Source organism: Sitodiplosis mosellana, unplaced genomic scaffold (assembly GCF_009176505.1).
Source record: "Sitodiplosis mosellana isolate CC-2019 unplaced genomic scaffold, AAFC_SMos_1.0 Smas_scaffold_6170, whole genome shotgun sequence".
In the NCBI taxonomy this organism is placed as follows: Eukaryota; Metazoa; Arthropoda; class Insecta; order Diptera; family Cecidomyiidae; genus Sitodiplosis; species Sitodiplosis mosellana.
In genome coordinates this window covers 1293060-1314697 of record NW_022601411.1, presented here as the reverse complement: position 1 = coordinate 1314697, position 21638 = coordinate 1293060, and the positions used below count along the sequence as shown (strand labels likewise).

At 37.1% G+C, this 21638-nt stretch overlaps 1 protein-coding gene across 9 annotated transcripts in view; it reads left to right on the top strand.

Annotated features, from left to right (window-relative positions):
• LOC129576054 (RNA polymerase II elongation factor Ell) overlaps positions 1–18263 on the top strand; it is a 75964-nt gene extending 57701 nt beyond the window's left edge. For 7 of the 9 annotated variants that reach the window (XM_055460505.1, XM_055460506.1, XM_055460507.1 and 4 more), the window contains 11 exons: positions 3848–4074; positions 9534–9736; positions 10233–10545; positions 14212–14282; positions 14363–14519; positions 14772–15020; positions 15763–15882; positions 16084–16308; positions 16792–16963; positions 17115–17170; positions 17250–18263. In XM_055460505.1, the coding sequence (XP_055316480.1) occupies positions 3848–4074; positions 9534–9736; positions 10233–10545; positions 14212–14282; positions 14363–14519; positions 14772–15020; positions 15763–15882; positions 16084–16308; positions 16792–16963; positions 17115–17170; positions 17250–17340 (1884 nt within the window). In that variant the 3' untranslated portion in view covers positions 17341–18263. The remainder of the gene's footprint in view (positions 1–3847; positions 4075–9533; positions 9737–10232; positions 10546–14211; positions 14283–14362; positions 14520–14771; positions 15021–15762; positions 15883–16083; positions 16309–16791; positions 16964–17114; positions 17171–17249) is intronic. The other 2 variants (XM_055460509.1, XM_055460510.1) reach the window with 1 other exon arrangement.
• Positions 18264–21638: the final 3375 nt, after the last annotated feature.

Genomic DNA, 21638 nt, shown 5'->3' with positions numbered 1-21638 from the left:
AAAATTTCGTTGGACATCGCTTTGCGTTGTCGTTCGTTGGCGCTTGAAATCATTAGCCACTTATCAACAGGTTCGCTATTTCCTTTTGGTCAAATGAAACCGGGAGAGTGAGCGAGGGAGACAGAGGAGAAGAAGAGAGCGAGAGAGCCGAAAAAATTATTTGAAATGAAGCTAATATTGAGCGTCGAGCACACGGTACGCGTGTTGACCTACATCGTGAACAGAGAGATCTAAATATTCATCATGCCTCACCTTCAGTCGGCGAGCCGCCGATGTTGGACAGAGACAACTATATAAGTGGTCACCACGACCAAATTCTCTTTTCAGCTGTTTTAACCGGCAGCAGCGGTGGCGACAGCAACGGCAACATCATTGCTTTCGAAAAAAAGTATGATGCGTGCAATAACCAATATATAACAATAACACAAATCGAACAGCAATCAAATAACGCGCGAGTGTTTCTTTTTGTTCTCGAGCTGACTGTTGAAAACATGATAAACAGCGTGACTCGCGAGAAGAAAAAAACAACAACAGCAACAAAATATAAACCCTTATTATTTGTAGATTGTGTTTTATGTTTACGAACGAGACCAAGGTCGAATTCAAGCCCACAACATTCAAATGCGGTGTAATGGTGTTTTTTTTGCGCTTGTTCATTCGTTTGTTTCGGTGCTGTGCGCTCGCGCGTACAGACCTGATCCAAATGCAAAGTTCATGAAAATTCACATGTGCTACCGATTTAACGGCGGCTTTGGTGTTTGTGTCTCTGTGTGTTGACGCGATTGCGGTTGATGTTATTGGTTTCAATGGGCTTTTTCTCTCTCGCTCTCTCATTCTTTATCGCATATTCGGTGCAGTGTTGTGCTAGTCGTCATAGTTACACAGAAATAAATCAATTTCCCAGAATTTCGTGTGCAATGGAACTGGGCGCCGCTGTTTTTTACTCATTTGTCAGTCGAACAGCAAGGCGAATCGATTATTCGAAGCGAATTGCACAATGCGACATTATTTAGCAATCATCATTAGGCAATCGTCGGTTCCTTAGAATTTTTTTTTTTCATATGTTTACCATTTCTAATCAAGTTTTCATTAAGAAATCATTAGTTCTTATCAAGTTTTTAAATCTTTTGATTGGAGCCAAACGAAAATTCAACTTTTTCTAACGTTGATTTGTTTAGAATATGAAATCATTTCTGGTTTTTGACTAAATTTTACCTACATCAATGATAATTTCATTGAAAATACGGTGAATCGATAATAATTTCATAAGAAATTCAACGGTCTTTGATGACGGCTTTGATTCGTTCTTTCAACAGAATTTCCCAGAACGAATGCATTGCTTTTGTTTTCGATTGTCATTCATGACAAAAAATTGTCTATTTCTCTTCGCCAAATTGATTGATCAAATAAGATGCGCCCATTTTCTTGAACCGCAATGTATGCAACAGGCAATGAACAAATGCGCAACCGAGTACTTATTTTTCTTCTTATTCTTTTGTTTTCAAAATGACAATGTGCGTCATGAAGCTTACATTTGTTTTGTTTATTATTTGCTCTCTCTCTCGCTTCCTCATGGCTCTTCTGGTCGCACACAGTTCTTTCTGTTTAACTTCAACTCGTGCGGCCGTTCGTTCATCTGTTTTTCTCGGAATGCACAAACAATCCCGCGAAAAGTGTGTGTTTACACGAATAAAACACATTTTATTTACTATCGTTTTTGCAATTACTCCCATCGATTTGCCATTTATTTTGATCACAAATTTTATATACAAGTGATCACACATTTACAACAATGACGCTTCCATGATTGGCGTGTTGACGACCGAAGTTTCTCTCTCGAAAGGTTGTAAAGGAGAAGAACGAGATGTTGTTTTTTAGGAAAAGGGTGAGAGGGACGAAATTTACTCTTGTGACGATGAAATTTTGAGCAACGTTCAATAAGCACGAGGATTAAATGGGGAAGAATAGCTCTTGATTGAGAGTGAGAAAGAAAGAAAGAATGAAAGAAAGAGACACACTCAGAGAGAAAAAGAGAGAGAGAGAGAGGAAGAGTGAACACGGAATAACGATAAAGGAGAAATCGCAATAGGGCTCAAGATTAACGATATGCTGTAGTCTGCTTACCCTTCCGAAGTTGCCATGGTATTTTTGTCACGGGTTTTATTCGTCCGCAATTAAAATATATTCGGTATGCATCCACCACATACAAATAACTTACAATATGAGAATGAGTGAGTTCAAAATTTATGGTTGTTTGCATCGTATTACCCAATTTGAAGAGCAGTTAATCGCGGGCTGGGGGGGAGCTTTGAAGTATAAGAAACGCAAAATTGTTGCACACAGAAAATCATAAAAATGCTCTAATTTCGTGGAATTGTCGAGCCCATTAACTGACTTTCTCCGAAGTCGTAAGGACTCTCAAGAGCATCAGTTTGGTTCCACTTCATTTGAATATGCACAAAGTCAAATGGTTCATTAAAATCGATTCATATTACAAGCGGCGACTGTTTTCTCCCTCTCTTCCAATGTCTCACTGCCGCTGTTGCTCAAACAAGTGAATTTGTAGCTTCCCCTTACTTGTTAGCTCCCACTGGCAGACTGCCTTGCTTCAAGTGCAATTCGAAAATGCTTTTGTTCGTCTCTCATTTCCTGCTGTGTGCTGCGTTCAGGTGCACTTGTTACATAAATATGCGAAATGTTTCATCATGGTTTTTCGCCCATCTCGCCGCCATCGTTATTCTTTCATGAAAAGTGCCATTCGTGCATGGCTTTCATAGTGTGGGTGGTTTTTTAAACCAAAATATCGACTGTGAAATATTTATATACTGAAATTTATTTTGATTTTGTTGATGAAAAAGAACCGTGGTTTGTAGTCAGCCATGCAACATCAGTCATCCATGAAATTTCAGTTTCTTTGAAGGTGTAAACGAACTCATTTTTTTATGTTTGCGACAATTTTCTCGATGGTTTCGTCATTTTGTCGTAATTTCAATTTGTTGCCGGTCAAAGGTTTGCCGCGTCAAGCCAGTGCATAAATAAGTCTAGCATAATTGATTTTACTACATTTTACTTTTTACGACTTTTTTCTCAGCTCTTTTTAAATCGATCAAACAATGGCCAACCAAATTATAAATTCATATTCAATCATAAATCGTACAAAATTCTCTTGCCATAAACTAATCGATACCGTTTGAATATATTTGAGCCCACGTTTTAACGAGTATTTACCTTAGAATTGCCAGTATTCAGGAAAAAAAAACGACACGTTCTCTCACTCTTTCTTCCATTCGCTCCTCCGTTCGGTTCGCTTGATTTCCGTGAAACGAATATTATTTATTTTTAGCCGGGATAATAATTGCCTCGTAATTGAAAAGTAATTTTGCATTTATGCGGCAAAACGTTATTGAAACCGAAAATTAACATGTCAACAAAACACCTTTTCTTTTGCCATTGCATTTTAATTTTGGAACGTAGTCACTTCCTTGTTTCGAATCAAATGGAGGAGGTTTGTGATAAAATGGCTTGCGATAAAAAAAAAAGAATGAAAAGCCGTTTCGAAGCAGTATGAAATGAGCCACACCGTTGTCTTGTTTCCAATGAAATTGTTACACTAAAAATTTGAAATTTGCCGAGGAAGTCTGTGGACAAATAGCCGAATAACAGCGAATCATCTACTTGTTCCTCCTTCTCTGTCATTATTTCGGTATTCTTTAGAATATCACTCATTCTGTTCCTTACAAGGAATAAATGTATACAATTATGAATTTTGATTCTTGTGCCATTTGCACAAACGCTATATTTGATACATATAAAAATAACCCGGATTTTATCTCTTTTCTTTTTGCAGTATCTGTCATTTCCATCGCTGTCGAAGTCGGGCGGACAAAAATTTAGTTTTACGATTGCGGAAACCGAAGGACTTCAAGGCTCATTTGAATGCATTAAACAAGATCGCAATGAATTGGAAGTGTTGGGTTCGCTACCGCAAAAAATGCGAATACATGCCAATGAAGATGTGTACGAAGCAACTAGACATAGAATGGCTGTGGCTGAAGAAAATCAGAAAAATAAATGGTAAGTACCTGCCGAGAGATTGTGCGCTTGATGCCATGATTATGTTCTTTTTTTTTTGCTTTCTCTTGTTGTTGTTGCACTCTATGTCTCCTGGTCCTCGCCCTAGTTGGCATATAGAAAAATGAGCGAGCAGCCAAAGTTGAATAGCCTTTTAATGTAAGGGAAGAAGCGAGAAAAAAAAACAACAACAACGACGGACTCGGAAAATGAAAATCTTGGATTATTTCAGTCGTTGCCGGTGCCGCAATACTTTGAACGTCGATAAAAATTATTATGGAACAGCGACATACCAACAACATTCGCATAATCAAATGAGATCATTGAGAGAGTTGGTTGGCTGGCCCTTTTTTTCGCTTAACGAGAGCAGAAAAACTGTGCATAAAAAGCTCTCATTCGCCCGCTCTTACTTTCTCCATATATTCTCTTTCTCTCTTCGCTCTTTCCTCTGTGTCTTTTTCGCTCTGTGCCGGTCTCTCAGCCTTTCGCCCACTCACGCTCTGTCAAAACACAACTCGATACGGTCGAGCAGAATGATTGCACAATACAATGACGATGTGCATGTGCCCATTTAAACTTTGATTATATACCTAACATCAACATGTAGCCCGGAAACTTTGTACGACAGCTTTGTATAGTAGCCAAAATATTCGGAAGAGTAAAAGAGCGCGTTCGATGCGCTGAGCTGAATTCGACCGATTGCAGCGAACAGCACCAACAAAATGCATACGAAATGAACCGTTTGTGTTATTGCCATTGTGTATTTATCTGATGGTGGATTTTCGACTCTCGAGTTTCGACTTAAAAAGCCGAACAGTCAATTTTAATTACATTGGCAATGGCGTGCGCGCTAGAGGGAGAGTGAGAAAGAAAGCAAATGGAAAAAAAGGAGTGACTCAACCAAAAGGAATTTCTCCCTGTGTCTCATTCTCTCTTCTCTATTTCTATCTCTCTTTCGTTCGCTCTCTTTTTCTCTCACTTTCTCTCCTTACGTTTCAATCTCTTTGCTTTAGTCGCCTTTTCCACTCTATTCTCTATCTATCTCACTCACATTGCTCGGTTGGTTTTCATTGTTTTTGTTATCAGTGTTCATATTTTTTGGCGTCGAGATCAAAACTCTAGCATACCACAGCGAATGCCTGGCATTTGCCAGCAAGTCTACGTACCGAATTGTGTATGTGCATTTCTATCAAAATCTTGTCACACCGTTGCATGCATGCACGTTTGTCCATTAAAACACGTTTGGTGCAACTCGCATCCAGCCGCATATTCACGCAAAATCCTTGGCTCGTTCTCCAACATTTTCCAGGCAAACAACCGAAGAAAAAACAACAATGTTCCGAAATAATGACGAAAACTATACTCCGTTATATGAAACTACTCAACGTGTACATGTCACACACACATATACAGAGACGTGGGGAATACAAGCGAAGCGTTTGTTGGTCGTCGAACGAAATTCAAGCCGATGCTTAAAGCGATGCTCAGTTCTTAATCGATCAATAAAAAGCCATATGGATGAATGTGAGAACGCATACTCCATTAATTTGAACGCAATGAACACCGACACATTGAACATTTATGGCCCCGGTGCATTCTCACAAACATACACACACACACACATCAAACACCAAAGCTCACACATCACAAAGGAGTTTTAGCAAATAGCCGCTTTGATGTCAGTGCTTTTCAATCTCGGTTCCTCTATATCGCTTTCATCCTACCTCTCCCCTTCCTCTCTCTCTCTCTCTCTTCCTCTCTTTCCCAAAACAACAACATCAATCTCCCGTTTCGAAGGCGTGCGCTCACGATCGTTTCGCCTGTTTATAACTTTCCATCTATTTTGGCATCGTCGACTGATTTACCAAATCATATTGCATTTCTGGTTTTACACTCAATCAACAGCAGCAGCAGCAACGTAAAACGACAAATGCAAAATTCAATTAACATGTTCAATGGACAATTGAAAATCGCTGCGAGAAAATCCAATCAACATCTTGATCGGGAATACTCGCTTTGATTGACAATGCACAAACACGTGCACACAAACACCAGGCAAACGGTTCAATTATTATCGGCATTGATTATATTGTTAATTAGATTATCGAGTTTTGGTAAAGTGTCATTCGATGCTTCGGCTGCAATATCAACCGCAGTAGGAAAAAAACACACGAATCATAGAAGCGAAATGCATCGCTCACACACACACACACGCAGACGCTGACATTGGCACATTTCACTGTCATTTCGATTTTGACAATTACAAAAAAGAAACCAATTGCATTGAAATGATGGTTTTTTTTTCGGGTGTTTTCGTTGGCGACTTTAATCATCGCAATGATGACACATTTCAAATATTTCGTTGAATCAACATTTCTTGGCATCGTATTCCGTGTGGAAAATGCATTCAATTCGGGAAGTCAAATAACCGAATTAAACTTGAACAATTTCAATTTTCATCCGAATATTTAGAATTTTCAATGAAAAATGTGTGGCGAAAAAATTGAAACGAATTAAGAAAAACAAATAAATGGAAATGAAACGAATAAAGAGCTTGAAACTTGTAATGAAAATAGATGGAATCGGAGATGAAATGAACAAGAAGTCGAATCTTGATATCCAGTTTGTGTAATTAGATTGAGAATGAGGTCAGTGAAAAATAAAACGTGTGTGACGTACCAACCAAATCGTCGTCACTTAGAAGCATCAGATTGAATGAAATGGGCCATCAACAGGGGATTGAATAGAATATGCAGCGCATTTCGGTGAATGAGCTTAGTTTTAATTGTTGCTACCATTCCATTTGGTTCATTTTAATTTATTCAATCGTAATCACTTTGGATGGCCCTAATTGGTTGCAAACCACTCGCAATGTGACGATGCGAGTGTGTATCGAAAATGTTTATTTGTCGGCAAACGAAGAAAAAATCGTCAAAAGGAAAAAAAAAAACTCCGAAAGAAAAAAAAAATGCAAAAAACGAAAACAAAGAGAAAAAAATGGTCAAACAAGAACAAAATACACCCAGAGAATGTGCGGAAATGAGTTGAATCAATGAAATGGATAGTTAAAATGAGTAAAAACAACAAAAGTGTTGGTCGAAATCGGTAAAACCAAAAGAAATACCGGTGAAGTAGACAGAAAAAGATCTGTGGAAGCCAAAATCAGTAGCATCCAACCATAAAAGATTGAGTCACTGCTCAAATTGATGTCATCAAAAAGGCAAAATTAAGTTGAGATAGACAAAAACAGCGACCGATGTGTCAAAATGGTTTGCATCGGTTGTTGCAATCAGTAGCATTAGTCCCTATTGAGATACATATTGAAAAAAAAAAGCCATGAAATGCTTGACATATGAGCAAAAAAAAAAAGCCAACACGATATGATTCACAATGCAAAAAGCTCAGAATGCAATAAAGTTTGGTGATAAATGTCGCTACAATTATTCACGTTTATGTCATTTGTTTTTTTATGTGCTCTGCCGTAGATTGTGTGGGCAAGGCAGCTAGCGCTAGACGGTGCTCGATTGAATACGTGTATGCATTGGAATTGATGTAGTATGTTTCTGGTCGACTGACATCAGTGTGTATGCCGTTGTTTGAAATCGTGTCATTTCATTTCATTCCGAAGTGTATTCACATTTCAGCAGCGACACAAGCACAATCACACAGTTCTGTGCACACTCGATCGCAATGCATTGCGACAGGCCTGTCTTCTTATAACTTATAAGCACAGAACGAGACATCAGTTTTCACACATTATAACAGCAACAGCCAACACCAACAACAAACGAGCGAATCGAAAACAAAAGGCATTAAAAATAATTCAATCAAAATGCTACGCTAGATAATTAACTAGTGGCACAAACAGATACAACCAAACGCTTTGCGATGAGAATCCACTGAGAGAGATATATGTTGCTTCATTGTGATTGTATGAGACGCTCACACTGTAGATCGACATAGTGTGTGTAACGATTTAGTTTTGAGCGTTGATAACTTATGTTCACACACATGCGCACACAGTCAGTTGGTTTTCTTGATTTTTCTTTTCAAAAATAAACCAGAAAACGACGATGAAATCGCTGATCGACAACAATGAAAGCAACAGTAGCGGTAGCTACATCATTCAATTATTTTATTCCAATTTGTATGGATTATTTATTATTAGCAAAATGAACTACGAAGAATTAGCGAATGCAAGCGCTTGCAAGGCAAACAGTGAACATTTTTAAAAACAGAAGTGTCGAACAATTCTCGGGCTATTAATTAATTGGATTTGCAATTGCAATGCGCTCTCATAGCGATTTATTTGTTGGTGCTGCTGCTGCTGCTGGCTTTTTGCACTGCTCGATCTTTCGGCTTCTCTTTCTGGCTGCTTTTTGTTTTCTTGCTCTGTCTGCTTCAGCTGATTCGTTTTTCTGCTCCCTGTCTTGCTCTATCTCATTCTGCTTCTCTTCTTCTCTCTCTTGCTCCTTTTCTCTCTCCTTCGTTCGCAAACTCTAGACAGAAGCTCATTCTGTCTATGTCGCTGTCCTTTTCAGCCGCTCGCGCTGTTTGTGTATCGCCTATATTTTCGAGTGGCAAATTCGTAATTCCCTCTAAGGGCATGACCTGAAAATAACACACACTCAAACAGCTTTAACAGCAAGAACAACAAAAAAAGAGCAGTAAATACAATGTGCACGCTTCAGAGATAGACTTAGTGCTCTGTTTTTGAATCGGAACTGACGACGCGCGGCTCAGAACGTACCGTCTGTTTTGATGGCATTACATTGACACCTAGTTTTTTTTATTAAATTCAAAGGAAACTATTTAATGCGATTGTGTGTACGTGTCAATTATCGCGACGACGACGACGACAACATCAGCAGCGCATCGCTTGAGTCAAGCGTAAGCTCATCATTATCGCCAATTTTTTCGCTAGTCTTTGTTGTTGCTGTTCAATTGATTGTTAATATGTGTATTTGTTGTTGTTGTTGTTGAACTTTATGTACGCAAATCGAAATACAAAGATTCGAAGCAAATAAGCCAATGGAAAATGTACACGAAACAAAAACGAAGAAGTTTGCTTGAATATGGATTTAAAATATCATTGCACTGTACTTTTTCGCATTGACGAGCACGTGCGTCAGGAAATTGCAGTCATGCAATAGAATGCATCCCAAACACTTCCTTTCCCATTTTCATTGCGCGCGCACGCGCACGCGCGTCAAGATGATTTGCGCAGATAAAATAAGCAGCAAACGCCGATTTGAATTTTGATCTCTCTCTCTCTCTCTCTCTCTCTCTCGCTCTCTCTGTGTTTCTCATTACATGAAACTCGACTTTCTGGCACCTTGCGTTTTTCTTTATATTTTTTCGATTCACTCTCTTCTGCAACTCACACAGAATCTTTAATTAAAAACAAATTGCTAATGCTTTCTTTTGTTTTTGTTTTTTTTTCGATCTTTCTCTCTCACCAGCACACGGGAAATAAAACCGAATCAAACGGGTATTGGGCGCCAAGTGAAAGTGAAAGTGAAAACCTCAATACCACGTCTTTCCAACATTCCTACAAATAATAATGCAACTTTAAACAAACGTGATTCTTCTTCGTCTTCTTCGTCATCTAATTATATTGATTCATCATCAAATCCAAATAGCTGGATAAATCAGTTAGAAACTAGTAAGTGATTTTTGGTAGTTCTTTTTTTTTTGGTTTCGGATTTTTGTGGGCAGGTGATTTTGTCTGAGCTAATTGTGATTGAAAGAAGAAAAAAATATCAAAGGCTTTTTAAGAATGAAATGGCCAAGTGACCAACACCATGTCTTGAATATTGGCTGAGTCTTCGATTAAATACAAAGTCTAAGAATCTAAGTTTGGGTCTTACTTAGTAAACCTGAAGCGTTAGAAATCAAGAACATAAACAGCGATTCGTCGCCCACTTTTGATCACAATTTGCTCGCAAAACTATCATTTTCAGTCAGAAAATAACGTTGGTTTTGTGTTAAAAATGAAACACAACCCATTTTTTTTTTCAAAAACTCTCGTTTTTTCGAAAAACTGAAAATCTCCCGTTTTTACACCACAAATATTGAAAAATCTCCTTAAAATGCAAAGAATTGTCATTTAATCCAATTTTCTCTCTTTTTTCTCTCTCTCTCTCTTCATCGCAATACAGGGAATGCCGAGGATAGGAATAGAAATATTAATAGTACTAATACAATAAATAATAATTCAATAGAAAATCATTTGACGGGGACGTCGATAACAACGACAACGGCGTCACCCATCAAAAATAATTTGCACCACCATCATAACAACAATATTAGCAGCCACAATCACCACCAATACAATAATCACCAGCAACAAAACAACAACAACCATCATAACAATAATATCAACAACTTTCAAAATCGAGCGAATAGTCGAAACAGCTCATCGTCAAATAGCTATGGTCGGGGGAATCCTGATATTGTGAAAAGACCGATCAAGTAAGTGCCGAATTTTTCTTGACGTTTTTCCTACGAAGAGAAAATCAGAAAAATGAGTTTACACTCATAATTTTGGGACTGTTTAAATAGTCAACAAAAAAAAACGCTCTTTCAACCAAAAAAATGGATTGAAAAAATCTAAAATGCCGTGGCTTAGATCAACTAGAATGTTAAGAATTATAGAATTTTCAGTTTTGGATTTTAAACGTTGTTGCAATCAGAAATCTTCAGATGAACGTGTGAAAAGTGTGTTGACCATTTTTCCATAAGTTTCATTACTCTTAGATGAAATTTGGTTGGTTTTCACTTTTTTGATACTTTTTTTTCCGAATTTGCAAATTTTCCCAAAGAAAACAAAGAATTTTGATAAAAGACCGATTGAAATGACCAATCATTGCGTCAAAAATCATTGTTTTCTTCCAAAATAATCAATTTTTTCACAATTGTCTTCATTGAAATGACATCAAACCTTTAGAAAAGAAGAGATATCAATTCCTTGGAAATTGATGTCCTTGGAAAAGTCAACGATTTTCCACGAAACAAGTTAGCAAGATCATTTTTTGTTGCCCCAAAGAAAGCTGCCGCCACTACCATCACCATCACCATTACCATCACCAAATGAATTCCAATCGAATCGCATTTGAACGATATCGAAGCTTTCGCCTCAAATCCGATTCAATGTCACAAAGCACTGTATGCGACGGAGCTTCGAATTCACCTGTTGACATTTGTGCGTGGCAATACATTTAGTCAAAAACCCTGAAATCAGACACTTGCACAGATTTCGTTGTCTTTTCTTCTGTCTTCTATTTCTTTGTTGCTTTTATTTTTTTCTGCTTCTTCTTGGTTGTTGTTTCGTTTCATTAATCGCAAATAAAAATTGCGATTCATCGAAAATAGACGATATAAATGTTTTGTGTCTGTTTCTACTTCCTTTATTTGAACTGGTTGTTGGAATTGCGTAACAGTGCAGATATTCGAAAACAAATATATAAACAAACAGAAACAGCGCGAGAGAGAAGAAAAAACAAGTCGGTATGTAAATATGCGCGCCGTTCATTCTACAATTTAACTGCATTTTCGAAGGGAAAAACACCAAAAAATTTGATCGGCACAAAGAAAATTTCCATAAATTAGAACGGTTCTTTTGCGATGGAAATGAGTGTCTTGAATTTTATTTTGTTTGTTAGCCGGTTAAGACGGCTCTTGTGGCCATGTCTGCAATTCTTGTGTGCATGATTCGCGTACATTTAATGTCTCTGATGCAATAAATAATCACGTAATCATTTATCGTCGTGGTTTCAATTTATGATTTACCACATGCGACAATTTTTGTTTTCTCATTCGAAATGTGCACGTGTGCGTGTATACCACCTCCGAATAAAAAACAAACAAACAATAAATCCAATCCAAATGCAAAATGAACAAAGTTCCAGATCGCTTTTCGATACACACAGATGTGTTTGAAGCTAGAAAAGCAAATAACATAGATAAATAAACCGGTATGCTGTGTGCATAACATGTTGCGCTAAAGCAATAACAAACACAGTGTTTGTGTGTGTGTGTGTGTGAGTTTGTTTTTTCAGAACACATTTTGTTTTTTTTTTTTTGGTCGGTTCATTGCTGAACAGAGATCGCAATCACCTACTCAAATCTCGTATTGCTCGAGAGAGAAAGAGAGCGAGAATTCAAAAGACCCAAATGGATCTGGTTTTCGCGAGGGGAGGCTTCCAAGTCGAAAGGTAAACAAACCAAAACAGTCATTCGGGAAGTGGGATTGATGATCGAATTCATTGGTGTTTCAATGATCTCAAGGAATAAGGGAAAAACCACACCGTTGCTGCAAGTGCATTACAACTAGCGACACCTTGTGGCACCGATAGTAAAATCCTGTGTGTTACAATGTATTTTTCAACACATTACAATCGGTGCCACCAGGATCGCCTGTGGTATATTGCTGTTGCAGCAACCTTGTGGGAAAAACACCGGACGAAGTGGAAGTGACGGCGGAGGTGACGGCTCGCAATTATTAAATGCCATGGCAAAAGGTGGAATTGTCTCGTAAAAACCCTATTAAAACGGGTGATAATTTGCTAATTGAGCATGTTGATATTGTGTCACACGGTTTTTGAAGCTAGTGGACGCGAACGGTGTGTGAGCAATGGGTAAAAAAAAACGCACCGCTCGACTTGTGGTTGTGAGAGACAATAAATAGTCAGCGCTATTTTTATGCAGATCACCTGCGTGCTTTGCTTATTTTCTGCTACAAACTAAAACTTAGTCTATTACGCGTATTTTTTTTAGTTCGCTCTCTGTCCCTCTCCCCATCTCTCTTTCTCTCTCAAGATCTATTCGTATTTTTTTTGTTGCTCGTGTTTGGCATGCTTGGCATATTTCCCATTCTCAAATGAAATGTAAGCCATTTCTATCATAATTACAGCAATTTTCACATCAACAAAAATGATTCCGCATATAAAGCCACACATGCCTACATGGTGCACATACACCAACCAAACAATCAAACAATTCAAACTACGCTTCAACAATTGAACTTTGAAAAAACACACCGATGTTTTGACATTTATTGATATTTCGACCGGAGGTGGATCGACATTTTGTTTGAATTGCAGTTTTAATTACAGCGTTTGTCGATAACATGTGAGAAATCAACCTATTAAGCTCGATAAAAAAAAGCAGTGTGAGACTATGACCATTTTATGATCAGCTGATTGTGGATTTGGATTTATGTTCCAAGGTTTGATCCTGTTTGAATAGCGATAGCAATCGCAAACACCACTGCCATTGTCACCATTTTTGTTTTGTTCGATTCTTTTTATGACATCGTCGGTGTCTGTTCTGACACTGAAAAGGCCTGTGAGTCGATGATGACAATGGATGTAAAAATAAACTGTGTCGAAGCATGAGACGGTGACGACGGAGGTGGTGAACGCACATGTTATCATCGTTGCCATTGCTGATTTGCTCTCATTAAGTTACTGAAAATTGAGCAGCAGCTGGAGTTCGATATATTTCGATGCGCTCAACATGTTATTTATGCATGAGCATTGAGCATGGGTGTCATCACACCCACGCATTTCTACCATCAAGAATTTTTTAGCATCATCAACAACTGCCGCTGCTATCGTCGTCGTTGTCTCCATCATATCGTATCCAATTCACCTTATCAATGTTCATCACTTTCCGATAGCCAATCGTACATTCATACACTCCCACGTGCATCACTTCATAATCAGAGACTCTTCTCATTTTTTCGCTTGGATGTTCCAAGTCACTTGCACATGCTGCCCAAACAGCGATTCGGTTTCGATCGAATCGATTACGTAGAATGAAAGCGAAACTTATTTTTTTCTCCATAGAATTGTGTGCATTGAAAATATGGAATGAATTTGTAAGTGATTCTGTCTGTAATAGATCGGCCCCTTATCTTAAATGTTTTCTTTGGAAATCTCGACTACTATCTGCTTTATTATGCTTATGAATAAATCGGCAGCAAAGTGATTATTCGGTGAAATTAAGTTCCAACATAGAGAGAATGAGTGTGTTTTGTATTGTGATGATTGAATGTTGAAAAGATGGCCCTGTCATCGACCTCATCAAATTACGCGTCATTACTAAAATTCTGTTTTATTCTTCTATTCTTTTCAGAGAAAGGCTGATACACATGCTAGCACTAAGACCATATAAAAAGCCAGAAATTTATTCGAAAATAACCAATGGTACGTTGGACACATATTGATTGATTTATTTTTGGTGGATATTGTGAATTAATTCTTTTATGGTTTTGTTACATTTACAGAGGGTGTTAGGAACAGTGAACGAGCGTGCATCGGAACGCTGCTGAAGTCGTTATCATTTATGCGCGATAATACGTATCATTTGCATCGGCATCTGTGGAATGATGTGCACGAAGATTGGCCATTTTATACCGAACAAGATCGACAAAGTCTTAAAAGGTAACGCTTTTGGCAGCAACGAACTGCTGCGAAAAATGCACAACCCTGACGCCATTTCTCATGTTTTCTTTCATTTTTTTTTTCTCGTATTCGTCTTTCGGTTTGTTCTCTCCATTTGTTTCTTCCTCTCATTTTCGTCGTGTTCCGTCTCTGTTCGTGGCTGTTTGTCTGTTTGATATTGTTTTTTCGTACTTGTGGCCGGCCGGGCTTGGTGTTCTACAATTAAATGCTCCGCGATGCATTGAATCACAGGAGAAAGCCAGAAAATTTAACGCCGCCATTAAGCTCTGACGGTGGATCATCGACATCGGGTCAGAGTCCAACGAGTACGCACAATGGTAGTCCGCCGCCAGCTGTCAAACGGCCACCATTAAACAGTGATAAATACACATCATCAATGGATGGTCCAGCCAGCAAAAAGCAAAGAATTAGTCATTATCGCAAAGAAATTGTGAACCATCAAGACACAAACATCGGCGCTAGATCGAAATACCATGACTTGTAAGTAATTTGGATCCTAACGAAAATTTAGACACACGCAATCGAATTGGGTGATTCGAAGATTGATTGAAAAGTGAGTTGAGCTCAGATGCTTATGGAATTGCTATCTTAGGAAGCTAGAAAATTCAACAAGAAAAAACTTGGCAATCAAATGTCAAATCAAGGCACTTTCGTCACGATGTTCACTTTTCCGCACAAACGTACAAACGAACGAAATTCGTAGATCAATTCATAAGCTGCTTAATTCAATTACTGGCAAGTTCATTGATATGATATGTGCAACCGATTTGTATAATTGCATCGATATCAAATCAATTGAAAGTGTCACAATTGTAATTGAGTCACTTCAAATGAGTCATTCGACGCGAATTCAGTTGAATTGACACAATTCGTTAAAAAAAAAAACATCAGTCTGTAATACACTGTCGGTATTACAACTGTTGAGTCTCGTGTTGTCAGCCCTCATTTGTTGAATCGCCGTTGTTTGACATTTGATAGCAAGTTAATTTGATTACTAATGGCATTCCACTCACAACAATTCAATTTTGAATCTAATTCGGTGTCAATTTCGATCCATACACACATTTTGACTCTCCCTGAACGACTGTAACTGTAATCGAAACGTTCATTTGGATAGTGAAATGCAAGAAAATGTCTGTGTATTCTCCACACACAGACATACACACACACCCACACCTTCGCTCGGATGGCTCTTTAATTGTTTAATTTTGTTGTTCCGTAGTGATGATAACATGGACATGTTGAATTACAGGCGTGATCTTGTACATGACACAAGAGAATCTGCCATGAGTTTGAAATCTAGATCACGGGATGAGCCGTCAATGCGTTCTAGTTATTACGGGTAAATTGTACAATTTCATTTCCAATCAAATCCAACACACTTTCATTTCACCGATCCAACGTTGAAGATACGAAGAAGAAAATGACTGTTTTCTGATTCGGGTGAAAGCGAATTTTTTTCCGTTTATTCGAAGGGCCACTTAATGTTGAATTTTGTGTGCATATTTCTTTTCCTCTCCCCACCCATTCGTTTGTGGTTTAGACCCAATGTCACACCAAATGCTCAAGAATCGGAGGATAGCGGTCTGGGTAGTCTTGGTTATTCAAGCACCGAAGCAGCTAAGCGAATGTCATCCAGTTCATCGTCGATCAACAGCGAACAAGATCACGACCGGGACATTTATGATGATGATGTACGAGAATTACGGCAACACGGTCCACCGCCATCAATGAACGTGGTCAGCGGAAGTGGTGGTTATGATTTTAGGTATGCATCAATGATGAACACACACACACATTTTTCTTGGTTGGACCCCAAAAAAAAAAATTGGTGGTTTAATGTAGAAAACACTCCTTTCCTCACACGCACTACGTGCCATGCAGTGTTGTGTGGGGCAAAGTGGAATTGATGCAAAGATGAGCAGAAAAAATGATGCAAAGCCGAAAAAAAGTGATTCAAAGCAATCAAAAGAGATGTAAATCCAAAAAAAATGGGATGCAATGAGAAAAACAAGATGAAAAAATGATCCACACCAAAATAAAAATCATTGCAAAAATACCAAAAACAGCAAGAAAAAAAAAAATCAAAAAGATGCAAAAAAAACATGAAAAAATTCTGCAACAAAATCTCGAGTAGAATTTGCAATACAAAAAGTCTTGAATAAGCAATTTTTTTTTGTTATTGCCAAAAACGATTGATTTCTTAACCGAAAAAAAAATCTCTTTTTTTCCCTTCACCTTCGTGCACCAGTCAATTCACTAGAATTACGTCAATCGAACAACGGCGTCAATACAAGACTGAATTTGACAAGGACTATTCGGACTATATGAAACTGCATGCGGAAAATGAACGCGTTTCAAAACGATTTGCTCAACTTGAAGAAAGCCTACGGAATACAGATCACAAAAATCAACGATACAAAGTGAGCATTTAACCAGTAAAAAAAACACTCGCTGGTCTATTGAACTGAGGGGCTGGTTAAAAACCGATCTCTCTGTCTAAATTGTGTTCTAATCAATTTGAGATGATTGAGTGTGCTAAAATTGTGTTTTTCATCTTTTTTTTTTCTGCAGGAAATTCAACAGCAAATTCTAAAAGAATTCTCACGACACCAAGAGAAAAAGAAACGGTGAATGTCGCATACTTCATATTTCCATTAAAATCCCTACCATTGTGCAGACACTAATTGTTTTTCATTCGGTTTATAGGTTCGATTACTTGCACCATAAGCTGTCGCATATAAAGCGATTGGTTAACGAATTCGACTCAACGATAACTAACGGCCAAATAAACTACTGACGATTAATGAGGAAGTTTAGGACATGCATATTCATGATGTTTCATTGAAGAAAAAACACAAACCAAGCAGAGAGAGAGAGGAAAGGAGGCAGGAGACAAATAACAACAATCACTTTTAGAAAAAGATTTGAAAAGCAGCGTGCGGACTAACAAAAATGGCAATCAAAAAACGAACAGCAAAAATGTGGAGCAAATCCGAACTGATACAGAACCAAAACCACCATGGCTTTTACAAACACACACACACACACACACCACTCGCGGCCTGATCAAATTCTCAACAAAACACCATTGTTTTTCGTTCCTGCGCATATGATCAACAATTCCGATTCTACACACCAGGACCAACATCTCCGGTTTATTTACTTCGTTACAACAACGTCAACGATATTCGTCAAGCGTCGATAGGAAAATGAATTTGCACGAGACAGACGACACACACACACACACACACTTCAAATTGATGCATTTACAACTATAATTACTACACAACACTCCAGTAAAATGCTCCGGATTAGAAAAACCCAACCAATATTCTGATTCAACAGTTCAACATCCCTCGGTAATATCGCTATCAGGTGTTTCAATACAAACACACCATTTTTTTTAATGAATTGAAATGGAAACATTTTACTCGAATTAATCAAAAACCGATTTCAATTTGCCAACCACACACACACACACACACACCATATGTTTCTTTAGTAAGATACCTTAATTGCAAGCAATTTTTTTTTCTTCGATCGCAGCATAGCTAAAATGAACAAAAACATTTGAAATTTAAACAAAAATTCAAAAATTTAAATCGATGAATATCTTATGCGAATCAAATTCCATAAGGATGCTGTACAATTCCGTTGTGAAAGACAAATTCAATAAAAACACAATTGTCATCGCAAATTATCACGATGAATGAAACAAAATGTTTACAAATTGGATGTTGCACGCACATACACATATACATATATACATCTCTATATATTTAAATATATTTTGAACAAAGAATGAACACGTCCAGTAATATGAAAGAGAAATCATCTGAGTAACCGTTTTCTTTTTCGTACACATTTTCAACACACACATACAATCACACAAAAGGAAATTATTGCAGTAAATCGAACGAACGAAAGAAAATCGAATGAAAACAAAAATAGTAAATTGAATGAAGCATTGAAATAGGACACACCATAGCAAACATAGCGATCAGGAATGATAGAAATTTTCTTTAGATTTTTCATTTTCGAAAAAAAAAACCAAACACCAATTGAATCATTAGTCGCGATTGAAATTTTGCAATTGAAAATTGCCCTTTTCAGTTGAATAAACCAAAAAACATTAAATAAACGTTTAATCAGCTCATCAAAAGACCAATCCATTGCAATTTGTCAAGTGGTACACATGTTAGAAGCGAACAATATTTAAAAAAAAATAGTCACAATAATACAAATCATTTGAATTCTTCAATTTGTTTCCGAATTTGATTGTTCGAAATTCGAAATTAATTGTCGAAATTCAAATTTTTCATTTCCTTTAGAAACAACAACAACAATTAAGTTTGATTACTTTGAAAAAAAAAAAAAAACAATTTCAAATTCGTGACGGTAGTAGGTTCATTGGTAATAAACGAAACGGAACGAAAGAAACGGTGTGTAAATTGGATGTTTGGGAGAATGTGTTGAAACAAAGTCATCGCCACTAGCTCGCTCAATCTCAATCAATAAAAAGTTAGACAAAAAGAATTGATTCCAGAATTCAAAGAAAGAATCGAAAAAACAGAACAAATTCCCTCTAATTTTATGGTGCTTATCGTTGTAGGGCCATTGGGTCCGAACATTTCTTGCCAGGTGCATGCCAATCGAAATTTGCCGGCCAAACCAAAACAATCAATGATGATGTGGTCATCGTTGCGATATTCACCAAAATACCCAAACACATCCCTGCCACCTCCAACGCAACGAATGGAGGAACTGAATGATTCCAAAAACAATTAACTCTTCCTTTTTTTTGCGCAACGGCACAAATTTCGAATCATCCATAATATCTGGCATATCTTTTGATCAAATAGCCACTAGAAATAATGTAGTGTTCTTTAGTCGTCCAAATAAACAAAACAAAAAAACAAATTTTCTATCAACGCGACGGAGAAAACCGAGCCGGTTCACATTTGAATAAAAAAAAATTACTTTTTGATTTTTTTTTTTCAAATTTCCATAAAAATGTAACTTAAAATCATAAAATTCCATCCACACCTAATTTGACCACAAATCCTTCCTAACGACAACAAAAAAAAAACCAACAAAATGTCCATCACATTTGCATTTTTTTAGTATTGTAATCATAAATAATTGGATTTTAATGTTTTTTAATCGTCAGCGAAATGGGAGACGGATATTTCGTGCTGCGAAATGAATGAAAATGCGTCACAACAACAAAATCTTTAACTATTTCGGTCTTCTTTTTTTAAACATATTTAATCGTAATTGAAATGAAAAATAACGTCCGCATTTGAGAGCTAAGCAAGAAAGAAATAGGAAGAATGAAAAAAAATACGACAAAAAAATTGTATGGCATCCATCCAATGTCATTTATACTGGCATTTTAACAATTCTATCGTTTTAACGTTTGAACAGAAAAACAAACAGATCTTTTAAAAAAAAGAAAAGAAAACAGTTGCGAGAGAGCTAAGCAATTCGATTCCGTTCGAGATAGCAGAGGAGAATATATGAAATTGAATGAGGTGAGAGAGAGAGAGAGAATGAAGAGAATGAAGAGAGAGAATTAAGGTAGAATTGAGAGAAAGAATGATGCGAGCGAGCCAACTGCGGGTAAAAGAATGAAAGAGCACATGAGTGAAAGCAAAAGCGATTGCGAGAAATGAAAGAACGGAAACGAGTGAGCGAGCAAACAAGAATCAGTCGAATTGAGGCGATGAGTCATCGTCGATGACGCAGCAAAGGCATTCGAGTAAAATAAATCAAACTAATTTCCATCCAGTAATTAATCATCCAATGAAGTAAATTTTTTTAAAGGAACTAGAGCGCGATTTTAATGAGTAGCAGTGGCGATGTTTTGTTGACTCACACCAAAATTACCGAAAAATAACTGTGTCCCAACGCAAACGAAAGCAAAAACTCAACATAGAAGTCGTGTGTCGGTTTTAATAATAGCGAAAGAGAAAGAAAGAAAAAACGATCAAAAATGAATAAAATTTGAATAAACCCGGAATCAAAGATATACAAAAACAAAACATTCTCAGCACACCCAAACACACACAGAGAAAGAAAAAGAGCGGGGGAAGGAGAAACACACACACACACAATGTACATAAAATCGATTTACTGAAGGATATTATTTATAGTTGAATTACACCAGCGAAAGGCAAGCATCAGTCTAGCGTGTGGAAGTTCTACAATGGAATTGTACCTATGTTTTCCCCCTTATTTTCATTCTGCACTCAAGAACCAATTTTTTTTAAAGAACAAAAAAAGACCAAAAATGTTTAAAAACCGAGCAAAACATCACAAATTTCGAACGAATCAAATGGAAAGAAGCAACAGGTCGGTCAAACACTTTTGGAACCAAGAACAGAGAAAAAAACTGATGGCGATGCTTTTAATAATGTCTTGAAATGGAGAGAAAAACTTTTCATTTCCATTTTAGGCAAGGACCGAAAGAAACATTTCAAATGACACAACATATTTTATTCAAATTTCAATCCAAATTTCCGTTGAGATTTTACGTCAATACGCGATGAAATACACACCGAGCAAAATTCAGATTGAATCAATAGCAAACATATTTTTGAAAATAAATTTTTAAACCAAAATCCAAATTTCGGTTAAAATCAAAATCAGACCATCGTCATTGTTTTTGTTTTAGAGAAATTGAATCTAATTTATTTTAAAGCTATCAAAAATTGGCCAATTCACTGGTTTTTATCCAATTCGATGGTTTTCATTTCAATGGCCTTTGAATCTGTAACCATGATTGCCTGAGTCGGGTAATGCCCAACTGAGGCGAAAATCGAAAAAAAAAGTGTTTGAATTGTTTTGACCGGAATCGAAATAAAAGGGTGTGAAAACATGCAACTGGTGTTGTGTCCATAACAAAATTCAAATCAATTGAATTAGATGAAGAGATTCTTTCTTTAATGAGTGAACGAAAAGATTACATTTCAAAAAGGTGTTAAAAAAAGAGCATGAAGAGATGCAAAATGTAATACTTGCCATTTGATGATTTTTATTTAGTGCTTCTTCAATCGATATTTTTATATAAATATTTTGTTCAACAAAAAAAAA